General features: G+C 38.7%; 1 protein-coding gene across 2 annotated transcripts in view; it reads left to right on the forward strand.

Moving 5' to 3' along the window:
• The first annotated feature begins 1,613 nt into the window (after positions 1-1,613).
• The window catches only part of TMTC2 (transmembrane O-mannosyltransferase targeting cadherins 2), a 458,517-nt gene continuing 440,128 nt past the window's right edge, over positions 1,614-20,002 (forward strand). Inside the window, exon 1 of one of the 2 annotated variants that reach the window (XM_054443193.2) lies at positions 1,614-2,818. In XM_054443193.2, the coding sequence (XP_054299168.1) occupies positions 2,736-2,818 (83 nt within the window). In that variant the 5' untranslated portion in view covers positions 1,614-2,735. The remainder of the gene's footprint in view (positions 2,819-20,002) is intronic. The other variant, XM_063646526.1, reaches the window with a different exon arrangement.

Genomic DNA, 20,002 nt, shown 5'->3' on the forward strand with positions numbered 1-20,002 from the left:
TGTGGAACATTTAAAAATTGGGAATGTATAGGTTTTCAAAGGAAACTTCTGCCTAAAGTTAAAATTGGGGAAGGGAGGCATTGCAGGGTTAGAAGTATGGGGACCACTTAGAGGGCTACTGCATTTGTCCATGCAGGAGATGAGGGCAGCTGGGCTGTGGACTCAAGTAGTAAAGATGTGATAGGATGTGTTTTGGAGGTAAATGTCCAGGTTTTTGTTAACAAGTAAAATGAAACGAGGAAGCTAGAAAGCATAGTAATAATGATATACTAGCTAATACTTCCATTGCACTTTCCTGGTCCCTTTTAGCTATTTTACATAGGTTAACTACTTTAATACTCATAATAACAGTACTCATAAGATAAGTACTATTATTATCACTGTTTCATAGATTATAAAACAGAGTCACAAAGAGGTTGAGCGACTGGCCAAAGATCGCCCAAATAGTAATAGCAGAGTATGCACTCAAATTTAAACATCTGATCCCACAGTATGTGTTCTTCCTTCAGTGTTCTAGGACACCATATACATATTTTATATATACTATGTATATCTCAGCATGTAAGTGCATTGGAGAGACACAGAGCATCAGGACGGACTAAATGATATGATTTTCGAAATTTTCAAGTGAGCAAAGGTTATGGAGGAAAAGGGTAAAAGATCAGTCCCTACCTGTAAAGATATAATTCCTTTTATTTTTGTTTACATATATTTGTCCAGGGCACAAAAAATGTGCTACTGTGGATGGCATAATAGGTCTAATATTAATAAATATTCATCATTTTATCTGTGTGTATCCAGTACAGATTTCTCAGATTTCCTTGTGAAATCAGAGAAATATGTAGCTTTGTTCTACAGAAGCCCAAACCACGGTATTTTCTTTCCAGGCCACTGCTAGACACCCCGGGGCTCAATTTCTTGCCACAGTTTCGGAGAGCTTGCTTGTAGGTGCTGCTCTTTCTTGGAACCAGTCGGCCCGCAGGGAAAACAGACCTGTCTTCCACACCTTGTGGTTACTATGCAGCAGGGGGCGCTGCAGTAGTGTACATCGCGGTGCACCGGAGCCGCTCTCCTGGCCAGAAAGGCGACAAGCCGGGAGGAGGCGTGTCAGGCGGCCCTGGGTCCTCTTTGGTCTTGCAACTTTAGTACCCAGAGCTTGTTCTACACAGACCATTCTACACCATATTTCACCATGTTGGATGCTTTCCATCCAGTCCTGCCTCCGAGCGGAAAGGAAAGGGCATTAGCTTCCCGTCTTACTAGGTTTAAGCATAGTGCTGTACCGGCTTGCACTAGAGGTTTCTCTCCTGTGTTCTCAGGGTCAACTCGACAGTCCCCCTGAAACCACGAAGGGGTCCCCAGGCAGTTGCTGCGGGGTGTGTGTGTGTCTTTCTTTCCCTTTTTGGGGTCCTTTCTTTTTAACCTTACTGAAGGAGGAAACGTTTTTCTCCCTACACGTCTTTCCCTTGACATTGTGGCCAACCGTAGGCTAAGAGCTGAAATCTCTCCTTCCTAAGTTGCCTCCAAGCTCTGCAATACTACCTCCTCCCGCCCCATTTAGTCCCACACACAGCGTGCGTGAGAGATCGCCCGTGTGTTTGTGACAACCGAAGCTGCAGCAGTCGCCAAACCTGTTCTTCCTCTCCCGGTCTCAGAAGTCTCTCCAGCTGACCGGACTTACGCCTGGCAGCTCTTGGCACACACAGCGCTGTGGCTGAGATTTAGCCGTGCCAGGCGCTGCCAGGCAGCAGCGGGGCAACCGACCACTTCCTCCTCGACCTCCTTTCTCCCGGCTTCCCCTCCCAGGGCGCACTGTAGCTACTCCTTTGGGCTGTCTTCCAGCCGTCGCCCTTGGGTCCCCGGGGCTTTCCAGAGTGAAATCGAAGGTGAAAGAAACAAGAGGGCGGGAGGCTGGTAGGAGGAGCCTCCAGGCTGGGGGGGGTGGGAGGAGCCTCCAGCCCGAGGGGCAGGGTAGGAGGAGCCTTCCGGGAGGATCTGGGTGGAGAAAGGGGCTGGGCCAAGCCGGGATGGAGGGTTGGTCACGCAGGCGCTGGGGGCCGCGTCGAGAACCCCACGCGGGAGCTTCTGGAGTCTCCAGCCGCCGCTTCTCACTTCATTGGAGAAGGCAGCTGGGGCTGGGGCTGGGGCCGGGAGGGAGCTAATAAACAGTGAATGTGCAGCAGTCGCCTTGGTGGCCGGAGTCCGCCCGAGCGACACCGGAGCAGTGCGCCCGGGAGGCGGCGAGGGGAGGCGGTTCGCCTTGTCCCTCCCACCCGCGCCTCTTTCTCTCTCTTCCTCCAGCTGGTCCCAGAGCCCGGCTTGGTCCGGTCCCTCTGCCCCCATCCCGCACCCTTCCACCTCCTCCGAGTCCCACTCCTCACCTAGGACGCCCCAAACTGCCATGGGTTAGGGTGGGGATCGCGACCCGCGCGAAAGACCAGCCCTGCGCTTCCGCCGGGGGACGCGGAGCCCAAACGCCGCTCACCGCTTGCGGGCGCCGGGCATGGGGAGTGTGGTGTGAGCCCGCACCCGGGGAGGACGCAGGAGCTGCGGAGCCGGGCGCGAGGAGGAGGAGAGGAGTCGTGGATTGGAAGGACCCGAGGGAGGGTGGGGAAGCGAGGGAAAAGTGAAGCTGGGAGGAGAAGGCGGCGGAAGGTGGAGATTGATGCTTCTGTTTTTTGTTGCCGCTGCTGCCCTCGCGCTGGGAGCCGAGCCGGAGGGAAGGCGGTGGAGAGATGATTGCAGAGTTGGTGAGCAGCGCTCTGGGGCTCGCCTTGTATCTCAACACCCTGAGTGCGGATTTCTGCTATGATGACAGGTAAGGGGCCGAGAGGAAGGGGCGACGGGCTGCAGGGGGCACACTCCGCGGTGGCTCTGAAGCTTCCCTCTTTAAGGCTCAAAGTGCGTCTTGGAGGAACTGGTTCAGCACCTGATTGTTTAGGTGACACGTAAACATTAACACCTAAATCAAACACCGGGGACGTGAGCGCGCTGGGCGGGCCGAGGGAGTTTCCGCTCCTAGTTTGCAGCAGGTTCTCTCCCTTGCTTCTCGGCTGTTGGCAGGCGCTTGAGTTTCTTAGCGGAAATCCCGGCAATTTGGGAAACTGTTTAATGAACGTATTAAAATTAAAGTCTTAGGTATTCCTCGATGCCACAAAAGCACATTAAGTGATTTTACGTCTGGGTTGGGAGGAAGCCGCTCCTAGATCCCTGATAGAGCCTCCCTGTCCCGTTTCCTTTTATTGATGGGATACTTTTATTTCCCAAAGTTAAAACACACGTTTGATATTTGCCAAAAATGTGAAAAGAGAGATCGTTCTCTGCTTTAACTTTCCCTTTTAACGTGTACAGACTTTTACTTTGAGCCAAAATAATGCTGCTGATGGTCTCTCCCGCCGCCCTAGCCTCCTTCACCAATCCATTGGACAGCACTTTATAAAAGCCTCGGCTTTCTCATTTCTGTTTGGGAGTTGTACATTAGACGTTAGTGGTTCTTTTGTACTAATTGGAAAAGAAGACGCCCCTAGAGACTGAAGTTGTCTTCTGCACTTAGGTTAGTTTGGGTGGCTAATGAGACCTGAACTGTGTTGTCAAAGAAACTGCATCGATTTCTGGAAAATGTCACCGTTGTGTTGGTGTCTCTACCTATCTTTTAAACGTTATTAGTGTTCAGAAAGTGATGAAAAGCCCGTATATCCATTAGGGAAAATTCTAATTTGTGTCCTTCCGTTGCCTTAATCTGATTACAATTAAAACAGATGCATAATTAAAATATATTAGGGATAACAGCACGCCTGGCTAAACTTATTAACCGTCCTGGGGTGTTTCATGCTCCATTGAAATTAAACCATCCAAAAAGTGAGCACAGATTTACTTTGACAGCTTTTCAGCAGCCTCTCTGGGCTATGGAAAGTGAATGGATCCCCAGGGTTAGGGCGAGGCAGTGAGTGCACTTAAGCAAAGTGGTTGACAGTGAGGGGAGGTGAAGGCAGAATCTTCTCGTCGTAATTAGCCACATTCTGTATTCTCTGGTGTGCCCATTCTCCTGCTGAAAGCATCTTCACATCTCTGTTAAGAAATCACCTGATAATAGGTGCCAGAACATCCAGCAAACCCGTCTTAATGCATTTTATGTAGTGCCTATCAGAGGCTAGTTGATAGGGAACCACTGTTAGACATACATTTTTTCTTAACTTTGACACAGCATACTGATTTTAGCAACTACACAGCATGCTCTGAGAAATGGTCTGTAAGAGTGAGGTAAATTTCTGTTCTCTCCAATTTTATGTAATGGTGCACCTGCTATTTCTAGCATATTTGTGGAAAAAGCCCTTGTTTCCAAAGATGGGTGACTTTTCACTAAAACCAGCTTGGGTCAGTTTGGGCAGTTACTGGCTCTGTTGGGGGCAGTTTGAATAGTAAGCATTTAAACCAAGAATATAGAGTTTATTTAAAAGCAGAAACTTACTATAATAATGCAACCTGTTGTAGAACACGGTGATAAATCAAGTATTCTTATTGTATGCCCTTGTTAATTGCTGTCTAATCCTTAATAAAATACATATCAGAAGAGCCATTCTTTAAAAATTAAAGTTAAATTTGGATATGCATTTTTCTTTAGGTATAATTGTTCTGTACTCTTGAGTCATCAGAAGTGTTAGGACTGGACTTTGTAACTTGGAAGAATGGTGTGAGTGTGATGATAAATTAGTTGTGCTTTGCTGGTTGGCAGTTGTAAGTTTTTCAGATGCAGTAGGTCTAATGGAGTGTTAAAATTAATGACTTCTATCTTGTAGCTACATAGGTGAATTTAGTATGATTATTTGCCCATATCATTTTATTGATAGCATGCTCAATATGATGTCTAGATAGTATATATTGATATAATATTGAGGGCCTATAAGTGTGAATTATACTTTGCTACAATTTGAAAAGTGTATTTTACACTGATTTCTTAGCAGAACTGATTATGCCATCACATATTCTTAGAATGTGAAATCTTAAGAGCAGCAAACTTTGTTTTTATGTATCCTAGAAATTATGAGACACATAAATAGGAGCACTGAACTTATTTGTTGTATGCACAGCCTGTTCAAGTGATTCATTGCGAAGTTACACTATAAATTGTGGCTTTTCTGATATATTTTCTATCTAACTATTGTAACTCACTGGTGTGTGAAGGGGGAGGAGAGCTGGGGAGTCAAGTGTAAACTGTAGGATGATGATAATTTGTTTATTTCCACTACTACATTTCAGATGCAAAGATTCATGTTTAAAACATTGCTTAAACTAGACCTGTGGATTCTGCTGCCCTCCAGGAACTTTTGTGAAATACAGTTCGGTAAGGAGAGGCCAGTGCCAGAAGTGAAGGGAGAAGCGCTCAAGGGAGATGGCTGTTATTCCTGACTTGCTTAACTAAATCATTATTGCTGTGGTACTTCTCAAAGTTATCATTTCTTTTAAATATAGTGATCGTTTACTTTATAAACTATATATAATTTCTTTCCATGTTTGATGTAGCTTGGTTGAAATTAAATGGTAACATGAAACTTTCTTATAGCACAATCAATTTCTCTATGGTAAAATTTAATATTTTACAAGTGTTTCTGTGCTAAATTTAAGAATATGCCTCTCATGTGATGAAACAAACAGTGGAGGAGAAGAATTCACAGTATCTGGTGAAAAAAAGGGTATGTGGTTTCAGCTTCATCCTCCCTCCCCTTGCTTTCAATCTAGTATTGAATCTGAAGTTGTGGTTAGAGGAAAATTGAAATTAACAATATGCAGTCTTTGCCAAATTTTAAGTTATGTTGTATGTGATTCCTTAAAGGATTTTCTCTTATTTTCTGGAGAAATTTGATGTTTAGGTCAGTGGTAAAACTTCTCTGACCCAAAATTCTCTGCATTCTTACGCATTTGTTGAGGATGACATGGCATCATTTTTTTCTTATCCTTTTTAATAATACTGTTACGAGTTTCTTATGGAGATAACACCATGAGAGGAATCAGTTTACTTCAAAGCAGACAAAGGTAAACAAACCATAACTGTTCTAAACTTTAGAAGTCTGATTTCACTTAGCACGTATCTTCTAATTGGTGACATGCCCTTTTTATACATAGACAAGTAAATAAGATAATGCAACTTTTACATGCTTTAAATTCTCATATGAGTAAAATAATTTATTAGTTTGCAAAGACAATTTGCAGGTTTGGAAGTAGAAAATACATTTGTGACTCCTCTGAAAATTTATTTTCTTATTGCCCATTTTGCATTTGTTAAACTCAACCAGAATCATTAATGTTACCTGTAGATCTCTTAGCTATTCCACTGTGCAGTAATTTTTTGAAACTTGGAGAAACAACTACACAGCAGAAGTTTCTACTATGGAATTAAAATTACATCAAGCTCTTAATAATTCACTCCTAGTTAGCTTTTCATTTGGGTATAAATGGAAACTCAGTTTTTATAAACACATGAGTTAAATTTTTCTTTATAATGATTTTGATTAATATTATTTAAAATGAAGGAATGGAATTTAAGGCATATTAACAATTTTTTTAAAACCTGCATTCTTTTTAAGATATTGAACTATTATTTCTGCTTGATCTTTTAATGTTATTGTTAGTTTGGGTTTTTTGACCTGGTATGATAGGAATCCCTCGTGAAATAATCACTCTGTTAACTTATCTTTAAAAAGTTCTCTCTAATAGACTTGTCTTTGACCAATCTGAGATTGTTATCTTAAGATTCCAGCATGTGTAACTACTGAAGGCAGGCCTGGTATTTAGTAAAAAGCATGTTTAGAAAGAATTACTGTATAATTAAGTAAGGGAGAAGCTCTCTTTGTATCAGTGGTTGTCTTATCAAGTTATTATTATAAGAAGCCACTGTATACAGAAGTATGGTCTTACTCTTCAGTTTCCTTCCCAGTTTTCACTGGAATACAAGTTAGAGTTTATAAATTATTTTAGGTGGCATTTTATTTTCTAACTACGTTTTGATTGTTTAAACAAACCTATTTGGAAAAAGTTCATTTTGCTCTTTTGAGTAAGTATATCTCATCAGTAAATTAAAATTAGGTGAAGTCAGTATGAACCGCTTTACCTCCATTGAGCCTATCACATGATGTTTATCATAGTAATTGACCCACGTATAGGCATTGAATGGACATGTGCAAATGCCACAGGGAAAATTGCCATCTGTCTCTTAGTTGTTTTCATACACACATGTACACACACATACATGCACGATTATTATGTTTACATTGGTGATTCTATGGGCTGTTGTTTTGTCATCTGCACTTAGTTCTTCAGTGCTAATGTGCCTCTGTTGTTTATACTGAATTCTCTTCTGCTAAAATTTTGAAATAGCAACAATCTTTTGCATTCCAGCATGCATTAGGAGCATAGTTTGTCTTTCTAATTGTTTTGTTGCTGCTCAGCACACTAAAAGCACTTTTCAAAAAAATGCCTCTGGTGGTCCAACTGTCTTTCATAGGCTAAAGGTGCGTTGTCTCTAAAGCAGGAACCTTTGTAATATTAGGAAAGGATGAAGTTTACCGTTAAGGCTCTTTGAAAAATCTGTGGCTGACAAACTTACTTTCTTATAACTTTATTATACTCATCTGAAGTGCTTTTAACATAGTAACTTTCATCTGTTAACCTTTCTGGTTCTCTCTTAGGAGCAGAGTATTGTATCAGCTTTGGATACTTATTTTAATGGCTTCACAAAAGTGACAAGTGTGGCAGCCTCCAAGGAAAGGAACAGTGGGTTATTGAATGTAAAGACCTCTCCTCTATAAATAGCTGTCCTCATTTAGGAGCTCAGTTTTTTAAAAAAGTGGAGGGATATTTCAGCAGGACTGCATACCTTCTGTTTTTCATTGGGTGAAAACGGCATAATATTTTGAATACTTGCTGGTGTAATTACATACAATGCTAAATGGTTTCTTTGAAGATATGAGTTGTATGTGCTTTTGAAGAATAAACTGTTACATTCAATAATTCACAAATTATGACTATTACTACATATGAGCTTCTTTGTATATGTAGTGCATAGTACAACTACAGCACTGCTTACCTTGTTAACAAGCATCCCACAAAACATTGTGCTTTCTTACCTGTACTTTAGCAGGTATTGTAAAGAGTTTGAATCTGAGAGTCTAATGATAGATCTGTACAAATGCTGATAGGTTGACCTCTGGCAGGTGGAATTCCACTTGAATTTATCACTTCATTGTTACCTTTTAATTTTTTTACTCATGTTTATTTTTATTGATACTCATATTTAAAAACTTCCATTGGGACTCTGTTAGCTTCTTTTCCAAAACACTCACTCCTAAGATTCATGATTGGTACTTTGGCCTGGCCTTATTTTGGGTCTGTACTTACTGGTGCTTCATTCATACATGCGGAAGCTTTGGAATGCCTCTTCCAAATGTCTCTTTCCTACTTGTTCAGGACAGTTGTTTTTCTTGGATGTCTGAACTCTTTGAGTTGACTAGATTTGCCTCAACTTGTCATAGGGATTCCAGATTTTTGCCTCAGAGGCTTTTGGCCATATTTTCAAGGCAGTTAGTTCCAAAAAGATGCAGCTTTTCTAAATTTCTGTCTCACCCTCTTCCTCTCTTTTTCTCCTCTCTGTTTACCTTTCCAGTTACATTTGTCAGTTTTTTTTGATACTCAAGGTTTCTAGAATAAAAGGTGTGGCCGGGCACGGTGGCTCACGCCTGTAATCCTAGCACTTTGGGAGGCCGAGGCGGGTGGATCACGAATTCAGGAGTTGGAGACCAGCCTGGCCAACATGGTGAAACCTTGTCTCTACTAAAAATACAAAAATTAGCCAGGCGTGGTGGCGGGTGCCTGTAATACCCGCTACTCAGCAGGCTGAAGCAGGAAAATCTCTTGAAACTGGAAGGCGGAGGTTGCAGTGAGCCAAGATTGTGCCACTGTACTCCAGCCAACAAGAGTAAAACTCCATCTCAAAAAAAAAAAAAAAAAAGCTGTAAATGTTTGCTTCAGTCTTTTAGAAGCATTTTGGGATTGGTTTTTTGGGTTTATAACTTTGACTTTTTTTTTATACAGGTAAATGGGAAACAATTAAGTAAACCTATCTGTGTAAACCAGAGAATTTTGAAAAAGGTGGGAGGACTGAAATGATTGTTTTCAAGATGCCACATTAAAAGTTGATAGCATTTTTTAGAGTGGTTTATTTTATTCAAGGACATTTCATAAGTTCCATTAATTTGAAAAACTAGAGATAATTGTTTTAAAGATGAGATAGAGAGGTTTTGATTTATTCATGTCTAAAAAAAATTATATGGAAAAAAGGTAAGAATTGAAAATATGAACTCTGGATTTAGATTCCATTTTATTGTGTAATTAAATGGAATTAAACATATATTTACTTTCCTTGAAGGTTATTCCTGTACCACATTGCTTGAGGGCAGTGCCACTGTATCCGTTTTAGAATTACCTTAGTATTTGGCAGAGGAGATGCTATTTGCTTATGATGATTCGATAAAAGCTTTTGTTTCTTAATTTCTTTGCCGGGGCATTTTGTGAGGTGGCAGTGAGACAGACATGGTAGAAAGTGTGGCACAGCATGTCATTATAGTCAAGATGACTGGCTAAATTACATGATTTCTGAAATGAAACACACATTAGTGCCCTTGGAATAGCAGCTGTGTGCTAGGTATTATCAAATAAAATGTTTCTGTGAGGTCTTTGTCTTTGATGATTAATCATTTTTGTGAAATTTATTATAGAAGTATAATTATTCCACAGGAAGTTTAAGTTAAAAAAACTGGTTCACTATAGCCATGTGATCATAGTTTGTTTAATTAGGAAACTGTATAAAAAATTGCCTTGCAGTAATGGGATTGATTGAGATTTGAAACTGAAAAATTCACGACTTTTGATAATGAAAGTGCCTTTTTCCTAATTGTGATTCCAGAGATTATTGATTTCCTTAGAAGTAGAAAATTTTGACTGTACCAGCCTAGGAATTCTCACTTGACGTCGTTTAGAAGTATTTTAACTTCAAAGGTTGCGTTATTTGCTGAAGAGTGGCCACTGGGGCGCAATATGGCTCTTGACATTTTGAACAGTGTTAAATGATGGGACTGAAGTATTTCAAACGGCCATGTTTCAACATTGTTTAAAAATCCGGTGGGAAGAATGGCAGTCCATATAACCCTGCATACTTGGAATTCTTTGGTTATTAATTTGAAGTGCAGTTCACAAGTTTATTTCTTACATAATAAGTTTTTAAGATGAATAATGCTCATAAAATTTTTACAGCTGTGTCTTACGAAATTCTGTTTTCTTTTTTTGGTTGCTTATATGTATTCTACAAAGACACTGAAAGGATGCAAACTATTCTCTTGTTTTTTTTGTTTTTACGTTAACCTGTTAGGTCATAGATCTGTGTTAAGATCATTGTTATAAAGCATATTGTTATTGAGTTCTATTGTAAACCCAAAATTATAAAACTGGTCTTTGAGAGAGGTAGATAAGTCAAAATACTTTGTGAAAAGTAAACATCTTGTTTTTGTTAATTTTCAATTTGTTCCACAATGAAAGCATGTCTACTCGGTTTTCTTTTCTGTTAGTTGTGTCTCTTGGATTAAATGTGAGTCAATAAACTCTGGAGTAAGGCTGCTCCAGAGGGAACAAGGACTTACTGGTTGTCAGTGCATGTAGAAGTGACATCCCTGCAAATTGTGTCCTCTGCGGGGGGTGCTTTAGGTGGTGGCTATAGAGATTACATTCATAGGCTTGACTGCTTTTCTGTTTGGGGAGGACACTTGTCATTACAGAACCATTCTGAAGAAGGGGTTCTCAAAGTAGGGCTGGCAGCTGAAATTAGCCTATAGTGGTTCCTCTGGGACATTTCTCATGGTTTTGTAAATTGGTTTTTGGCTACTTCTGCCTTCCTATCTTCAGCTTTAAGAAACTAGGCCTGCTGCCTTCAATTGTAAAATGTCTCAAGGTAAAATAGTTGGGTTCAAATGTTTTTTCAAGTATATTTCCTTTAGAACAAGTTCCTCCTCTCCTGCCCCAAATAATTAACTATATGACTGTTCTCCCAAAGCAATGGAAAAGATCTCATTTTGACAAAGCGAGTTGTTTATGACAAATTTTCCAACTAGAAATTTGCAGAAGAAAAGTTCTCAAATGATGAAGAAGCTTAATCAGGCAAAAAGACATTTTTATTTGCAGAAATAGGCCCTTTAGAGGGAGGCAATTATTTATAGCTGATAGGAAAAACTGGTATACCTGAATTCATTTGGTAAACTTCATTTAAAATAGGAAGGTTATTCTTGTTATTCTAGTGAAAGAAAAAAAATATGGTACTGAATTATGTCACAGATTTATATTAAAGAAACAAAGTTTTATACATTAAACCACTCTTACAGGGATATATACTGATTTAACCAAATAAAATGAATTTGAGATTTAATAAAAATCTTTTAAAGATACCAGTGTGCAGCTTGAAATCAACTATAGTGTACCATGAATATCTATTTAAAATACCCAATTGAAATGACCACATTAAGATTGCTTCCTTTCACCTCTATATTTAACTTTAAATTTACTTTTTTTCTTTTATAAACAGTGATTTTTTTGGCTTTTGTTCCATATTGAACAGAGGATGAAATCAGCATTTCAAAACCTCTTGTATGTCATCAGGATAAATAATGTACTATTTCTAGGAGGGAATTGTTTGTTCGCCACTTTTCAATACACTCCTGGCATGATGTTTAGGATGCCTGTGGCTGGCAAGGAGTTTTAGACCTGGCCCTCTGATAACTTGCCTCCCTGTTTTCATATGGACAATTGACTTTTTAAAAGTCTTTTTAAGTGCAGTTCAAATTCAAATTCCCAGTTTTTTGGAGCTAGAAGCATCTCCCTAAAGGGATGCTGAGATGGCTTCTTGTCGGCTCTCTTTCTACATATATATACACACATATATACGTATACATATATATACACACATATATACGTATACATATATATACACACATATATACGTATACATATATATACACACATATATACGTATACATATATACACATATATACGTATACATATATACACATATATACACGTATACATATATATACACATATATACACGTATACATATATACACATATATACACGTATACATATATACACATATATACACGTATACGTATATATGCGCATATATACACGTATACGTATATATGCGCATATATACACGTATACGTATATATGCGCATATATACACGTATACGTATATATGCGCATATATACACGTATACGTATATATGCGCATATATACACGTATACGTATATACACACGTATACACACGTATACACGTGTATATACGTATACGTATACACACGTATATATGTATACATATATATTTCTACATATATATTATATATGTTTCTATTATATATAATATATGTTTCTATTATATATATAATATATATGTTTCTATTATATAATATATATGTTTCTATTATATATATATTTTTTATATATATGTTTCTATTAATAGATCAGTGCTACCCAAACTTCAACCTCTGTGGGAAACACATATAGACTTGTTAAAATGCACATTTTGGCCAGGCGTGGTGGCTCATGCCTGTAATCCCAGTACTTTGGGAGGCCGAAGCGGGTGGATCATGAGGTCAGGAGTTTGAGACCGTCCTGGTCAACATGGTGAAACCCCGTCTCTACTAAAATACAAAAAATTAATTGGGCATGGTGGCACGTCCCTGTAGTCCCAGCTACTCAGGAGGCTGAGGCAGGGGAATCGCTTGAACCTGGAGGGCAGAGGATGCAGTAAGCCAAGATAGCACCACTGCACTCCAGCCTGGTGACAACCTGTCTCAAAAAAGAAAAAAAGAAAAAAAAAATGCAGGTTTTGCATTACTGTTATTCCCACATACAGCAGATGCTGCAAATTCACTGACCACAGTTAGGGTAATAAGGCTGTAGTTCATTTAAATGTATTACAGATAAGCTATCTAAATTCCTGGATTAAAAATGGTTGAGTATAAGTTGTGCTTGTTATGGATATGACTTTAGCCAGTTTATTTAATCTATGTTTCATTTTTCTTGTTTGTTCAACAATGGCATCTTTAAGTTGATCCTATGAGTTTGAGGTATTCAAATTTTGAAAAGATAGCTTGTTGAAATTCTAGGCGATGATCTCTATTTAAATAATCTGTCACCATCATATAAAACAATGTCATCTTCTTTGTAAGATGACTGTAGGGACAGATATTGGATTCTTATTTTGACAAATAAACTGATACGCACTTGCCTAGGGCTTATGCTCGAGTAGGTACTAATGCCTAAATGGAGTCTCTAGAGTCAAGTGTCTTTATTGGTTTGTGCTTTTGTTGAACAACCATTTTGAGGAAATTTGGTTTGCATTGCATGAAGACTTTATAGATTTCAGGCAAGCAGCAAAAATGAGGGTTTAGCAGCTGAAATTAGGAAAGATAAAAAATTTGTTATTGATTATTATTAGTGACATTCAGGCACCAAGTGATGCTCTTCAGTGACGGTATCTAAATAGGATTAGAAATGCTTTGGCCTGTATGAGTTTTTAACCTGGTACACTTAAACCTTAGCTTTAAGGCACCTTGGGGGATTTCTGAATAGGTGTATGCACTATATCTGCAGTTTTAAATTCCTAGTTAATAAAAACCTTTTTAAGGAACTTGTTGTAAAATGAGTTATACTTTTTCCTTTCTTTTTAAAATACTATATGTACTGTGTAGTAGAGGCAGGGTTGTGAACGAATGCTGGACCAAGATAAAAGATTACAGTTTTAGTCTTGGAATACCACTGTACTAGCTAAGTACTTGAGCTGCTCAGCTCCCGTGAACTCAGTATTTTAATTGGTCAGGAAACAAAAATAATAATAGTAACTGCCAACCACAGAGTGAGACTCAAATGAAATAATATGATGAACGTTCTCTGTGGTTTTAAAAAGCAGCATGGTTATATACTTAGCTGTAGAGTGGTTGGACCAGGTGGCTGAATGACTTGGTTGATGACTGTACATTAAGTACAGCTGTCCCCGCTTATCCTTGGAGGATTTATTCCAAAACCCCCAGTGTATGCCTGAAACTGAGGACAGTACCAAACCCTGTATATAGTATAGTATGTTTTCCTCCATACATACATACCTATGATAAAGTTTAATTTATAATATAAAGTAGGCACAGTAAGAGATTAATAATAATAACATAACAAAATAGAACAGTTATAATATACAGGCACCACTACTCTTGTGCTTGGAGTCCATATTAAATAAAATAAAGGTCGCTTGAACACAAGCACTGTGATACCTCGTCAATCGATCTGATTAACTGAGAGCTATTAAGTGATGAATGAGCGGGTAGTGTAGACTACTGGATACACTGGACCAAAGGATGATTCACATCCAGGGTGGGATAGGGCAGGATGGCATGCAGTTTCATCATGCTACTCAGAACAATGTGCCCTTTACAACTTATGAATTGTTTATTCCTGGAATTTTCCTTTTAATATTTTTGGACCATAGTTGACCATGGGTAACTGAAACCATGGATAAGGGGGGACTACTGTATCTCACTGTCATCTCCCGTGAGAACAGATCTATGCCCTACTTTGATGTTGTTGCTGACTTTTTCACTTGGAGTCTGTGGTTGAGCCCCTGCTATCTGAGCTACTATTGCATGGCCTGCTCCATCCCCCATACACCATTTCTGCTTTTACTCTCTATCCACTCTTGTGGCCAGCAGTTTCCAGTCTCATTACAAAAGCAGTTTTTGTTCTCTTCTATTTCTTTTCTGTTGCTTTTCCTATGTTTCTAGTCATTGTACACGAAGGCTTATTTTGAATAGGCATTCTGGCCAATCTGAGTACTTCTTTCCTTCTGCAGAGTAAACCGACCAATTACAGTGCATCTGGTATAAATAGTCTTTGGTACTTTGGTTCTGCTTGGCAGAGCATATTGTTACTGGGTACTCATGGTCTCTCTCTTCATTGACGACCCTTTTTCTTTTTGGAGTAAGCTCATATTCAGAGTAGTTCTGGCAGTGTGGCGTTTAGGAAAGCTGTTTGTCAGATGAGCTGCAGTTTTCCTGCACCGACGTGTTTGTGTCAATCAGTTTTGTATATCAAGAATTTGCAGTGAGTTTTGTTTAACACAGGTGCAGGGTGGTAACGTGTAATAAATTAGCCTGGTGGTACATTTTGGGTAACAATTATAAAAAATGTCTGTCAGAGTTTTTCAAACAATAAGGAGGCAAAGAGTAAAGATCACAGCAGTTTGGAATCAGAGGTCCAGTGATCTAATCCCAGAACTATTATAGCCAGCCCTCCACATACCTGGGTTCTGCATCCATGGATTCAACCAGCCATGGAGTGACAATATTTGAAAAACAAAAATTGTGTCTGTACTGAACATGTACAGATTTTTTATTGTCATAATTTTCTAAATATAGGATGACTATATTTATATAGTACTTATATTGTATTAGGTGTTGTAATCTAGAAATGATTTAAAGTATATGGGAGGATGTGCATAGGTTATATGCAAATGTGACACCATTTTATATAAGGTCCTTGAGCATTGTGGGTTTTGGTATCTGAGAGAGGTCCTAGAACCAAGCTCCCCACTGATACCAAGGGGTGACTATACATGCTAATGGTGTTATTTTGATTGTGTTACTAAAACTCCTTTATCCTCTGTTCTCTCTTATATAGAATAAGAATAGCAATACCTACTTGATAGAGTTGTTGGGAGAATTTAATGAGATAAGTTATGTAAAGTACTTGGAACCATACTAGTGTCTAGGATACTTACTAAATATTTCTTTTAAATTATTCATTAATGGTATTGTTGAATAGTTTAAAGATCAGTATATAATAACATCTGAAACTATTATAGGGCATTTAAAGATTTTTCATAAAAGCCAATATCCAAAATTTAAACTTTTGATAATAACTTAGTATTTTGGGTAGATTTACGGTAACTGAAAAGATTTCAGTGAACTATAATAATTAGGTAATGATTTTGTAATTGAAATTTTATCCTGAATTTTAAGTTTGGAGAAGTGATGTTGAGATTTTACCATTATACACACACACAGGCACCCATACAAGCAAGCATGTACATATATGCAAATTTTGCCAATAAAGTATTTGCAGTGTATAGTTAATGAAATGTACATATGAAAAACATTGTTAGATGACTTTCAAATTCTTTACCATGATTGACTTTCTTCTTTTAAATTAGATGATATCATATCTAGGAGTATGTATTAGTCCATTTTCATGCTGCTATACAGAAATACCTGAAACTGAGTATTTTATAAAGAAAAAGAGGTTTAATGGACTCACAGTTCAACACGGCTGGGGAGGCCTCACAATCATGGCAGAAGGTGAAGGAGGAGCAAAGGCATGGCTTACATGGAGGCAGGCAAGAGAGTATGTGCAGGGGAGCTGCCCTTTATAAAACCATCAGATCTCGTGAGACTTTTTCACTATCATGAGAACAGCATGGGAAAAACCTGCCCCCATGATTCAATGACTTCCCACCAGGTCTCTCCCATGATAAGTGGGGATTATGGGAGCTACAATTCAAGATGAAATTTGGGTGGGGACACAGTCATACCATATGAGAGTATATGCAAAGTTATGATTTTTTTACCATATTGTAAGAATGATTCTATTCTACAGTATATATCTTAGGTAATGACATATCTTAAAAAATGAAAATACAGACTTAATTTACAGACTTGGTTTGTATTGGAAAAGATTGTGTTAAATTGACAGCCCAAATCTCAGGAATACTTTTATGTACCATTTGTTTTACAGTGAGCAGCATTGAATATAAAAGCTCTGTTTGAATCCTTTTCTGGGAAGCTTGTTCTCACTCATTCCTTCATACTCTCACCAGGACCTACAACTTGTATTACTTTATTTATAAGTAATTCTGCACTTATGAATATTAATCTTGGCCGGGCACCGTGGCTCACGCCTGTAATCCCAGCACTTTGGGAGGCCGAGGCGGGCAGATCACCTGAGGTTGGGAGTTTGAGACCAGCCTGACCAACATGGAGAAACCCCGTCTTTACTAAAAAAAAAAAAAAAATTATCTGGGTGTGGAGGGGCAAGCCTGTAACCCCAGCTACTTGGAAGGTTGAGGCAGGAGAATCCCTTGAACCTGGGAGGCAGAGGTTGCAGTGAGCCGACATCGTGCCATTGTGCTGTACCCTGGGCAACAAGAGCAAAACTCCGTCTCAAAAAAAAAAAAGAAAAAAGAAAAAAAGAAAAAAAAGAATATTAATCTCTCTCCTAATTAAAACAGATCTTTTACATATTTAACATTTTTCTAGGGATTCCCTATATAAAGAAAATATGTATTAACTTAAAATGTTAACAATTTTTTCTTTCCTCTTCACCCCCGTTTCCTTGAAAGAGAAAGATTTTTAACTCCCCAAAAAAACCTAAACATGCTGAAGGTGATCTACTACTGGAGGCAATAAGGCTTTCTCTTTAAAGTCAATGTGGTTCTGATTTCCCCTGCCCCCACCCCAGTCCCTTCTAGATTAAAACAGGTCACAGTTTTATAACGATGGGTTTGGTTGTATTTGCTTAAGAAATATAGTTAAAATTGGCCATTTTGGAGTAATTAATAACGTTTGGAGTAAAACAGCGATATTGCCACGCTTACAGTGGAAAATGAGCAAGTTAATACAATAAACCATATCAACCAAAGATATTTTACCTCAGCCACTATCATTATTCATTTCTTGTATGTTACCTTATTCTCACTTGGAATGTTTACTCTGTTCCTACTGATAACTAAAGTCTAACAGCAAGTGGAAAACTCCTAAAAAGAACACTTTTGGTTCTTGTTGGATAGCAGCCTAGTTTTCTCTAATCCACATCTGTTCTTTGGCATATTTTTAGACTGTTCAGGTGAAAATTTACCCCGTATCTTAATAAACCAAATTCTGTTACAGATGGGTTAAAAAAAAATCAGTCATACTATTTTTAAGTTGTTAATGGGAAAACAAGTCGATTTTGTAGGATGGCTCTCAAGTCTATGGAATTAATTTACATTGGTGTAAGAAACCAACTGTTCAAGACTTTATTAAACATGCTTTCACCAGATGACTTTTAGAACTAAACAGAAGAAGCCAGGTGTGGTGGCGCACACATGTAATCTCATCACTTCAAGAGGCTAAGGGGGCAGGATTGCTTAAGCCCAGCAGTTTGAGACTAGCCTGGGCAGCATAGCGAGATTCCATCTCTACAAAAAATAAAATAGCTGAGGCAGGAGGATCACTTGAACATAGGAGTTCAAGACTAGCCTGGGCAACGCAGGGAGACCCTGTCTCTATAAAAAATAAAAATTAGTTGGGCAGGGTGGTGCATGCCTGTGGTACCAGATACTCGGGAGGCTGAGATTGGAGGATCACTTGAGCCTGGGAGATCGAGGCTGCAGGGAGCTGTGATTGCGCCACTGCACTTCAGCCTGGGTGACAGAGTGAGATTCTATCTCAAAATAAATAAATAAATAAATTAAATAATAATAATCAGCTGGGCTTGGTGGCAGGTGCCTGTAGTCCTGGCTAATTTGGAGGCTGAGTGGGAGGGTCACTTGAGCCCAGGAGTTTGAGGTTACAGTGATAGTGAGCAATGATCATACCACTGCACTCCAGTCTGGGCCAACAGAGTGAGGTCCTGTCTCCAGAAAAGAAAAGAACTAACAAAAGACTAGTAATTGGATTTTTCCACTTTGGAGTTGGATGGGAAGGTGTAGTTATCTATTATGAGGGGAGAAGTTTAAGTATGACATCCCTGTAAATTAACTTTGGTGATATTGAGAGAAGTGGACTTGAAGAGGATTTTGCCTCTTCCTTGCTGATGATACAGTGCTTTCCTTTTATGATGTAGAGGAGGGATGATTCTAGGGAAAATTGGATAAACTTTTTCTTTGTGGGTAGAAAAAAGATGCATTGTAATGGAAGATAGATAGTTTCTTTCTTTCTTTTTTTTTTTTTTGAGACGGAGTCTTGTTCTGTCGCCCAGGCTGGAGTGCAGTGGCACGATCTCGGCTCACTGCAAGCTCCACCTCCCGGGTTCACGCCATTCTCCTGCCTCAGCCTCCCGAGTAGCTGGGACTACAGGCGTCCGCCACCATGCCCAGCTAATTTTTTGTATTTTTAGTAGAGACGTGGTTTCACCGTGGTCTCGATCTCCTGACCTCATGATCCGCCCTCCTTGGTCCCCCAAAGTGCTGGGATTACAGGCGTGAGCCACCGTGCCCGGCCAAAGATAGATAGTTTCAATGAGTATCTTTGTGAATTGGAACCAGAGCATCAAATAAGCTTTTGAGGTGACATCAAGACATGTTAGAATGGAAATTCTCCAGATTCAACTGTCTGTAGAAGTAGCTCTGTGGTATTTAGCCTCTAGGATATATTTTGATTATGTGCTGAATTTTTGGCATGTGTTATAAAATAGTGGCTTGTTTGTATTTTTTTAAAATGCTATAATCATAGTAAATACCTTTATGCTTATCTTTATGTTCTTAGAATTTGAGTTCTGATAATTTATTTTTTTATGGGAGGTGGGGAGGTTTATTTTTTCAATTGCAGTTCAAAGGAGTAAATTTGATGTTACATTGGACAGTTTATTCAGATACCAGAAACTTTACAGATTTAATTAGATAGATAATAGATGATGTTAAAAACTAAGCAGCATCTTAAGTTTAAATTTTTATTTTTATTTCTTTTTCTGTCATTATTTATGAAAACTGGTTGAAAATGAAGTTAAAAGATTTTCTGTAAATCATAAGATTGGACAGAAATATTATTTACCTTAAAACTTTTTCTGAATAAAAATTTAAACATAAACCAGAACTCAGCGTTAATTTGTTTTTAAAGCATCTTTGGAAGCACATATAAAAGTAGAGTAAATACATTGAATGTA

This window comes from Pongo pygmaeus, chromosome 10 (assembly GCF_028885625.2).
Source record: "Pongo pygmaeus isolate AG05252 chromosome 10, NHGRI_mPonPyg2-v2.0_pri, whole genome shotgun sequence".
In the NCBI taxonomy this organism is placed as follows: Eukaryota; Metazoa; Chordata; class Mammalia; order Primates; family Hominidae; genus Pongo; species Pongo pygmaeus.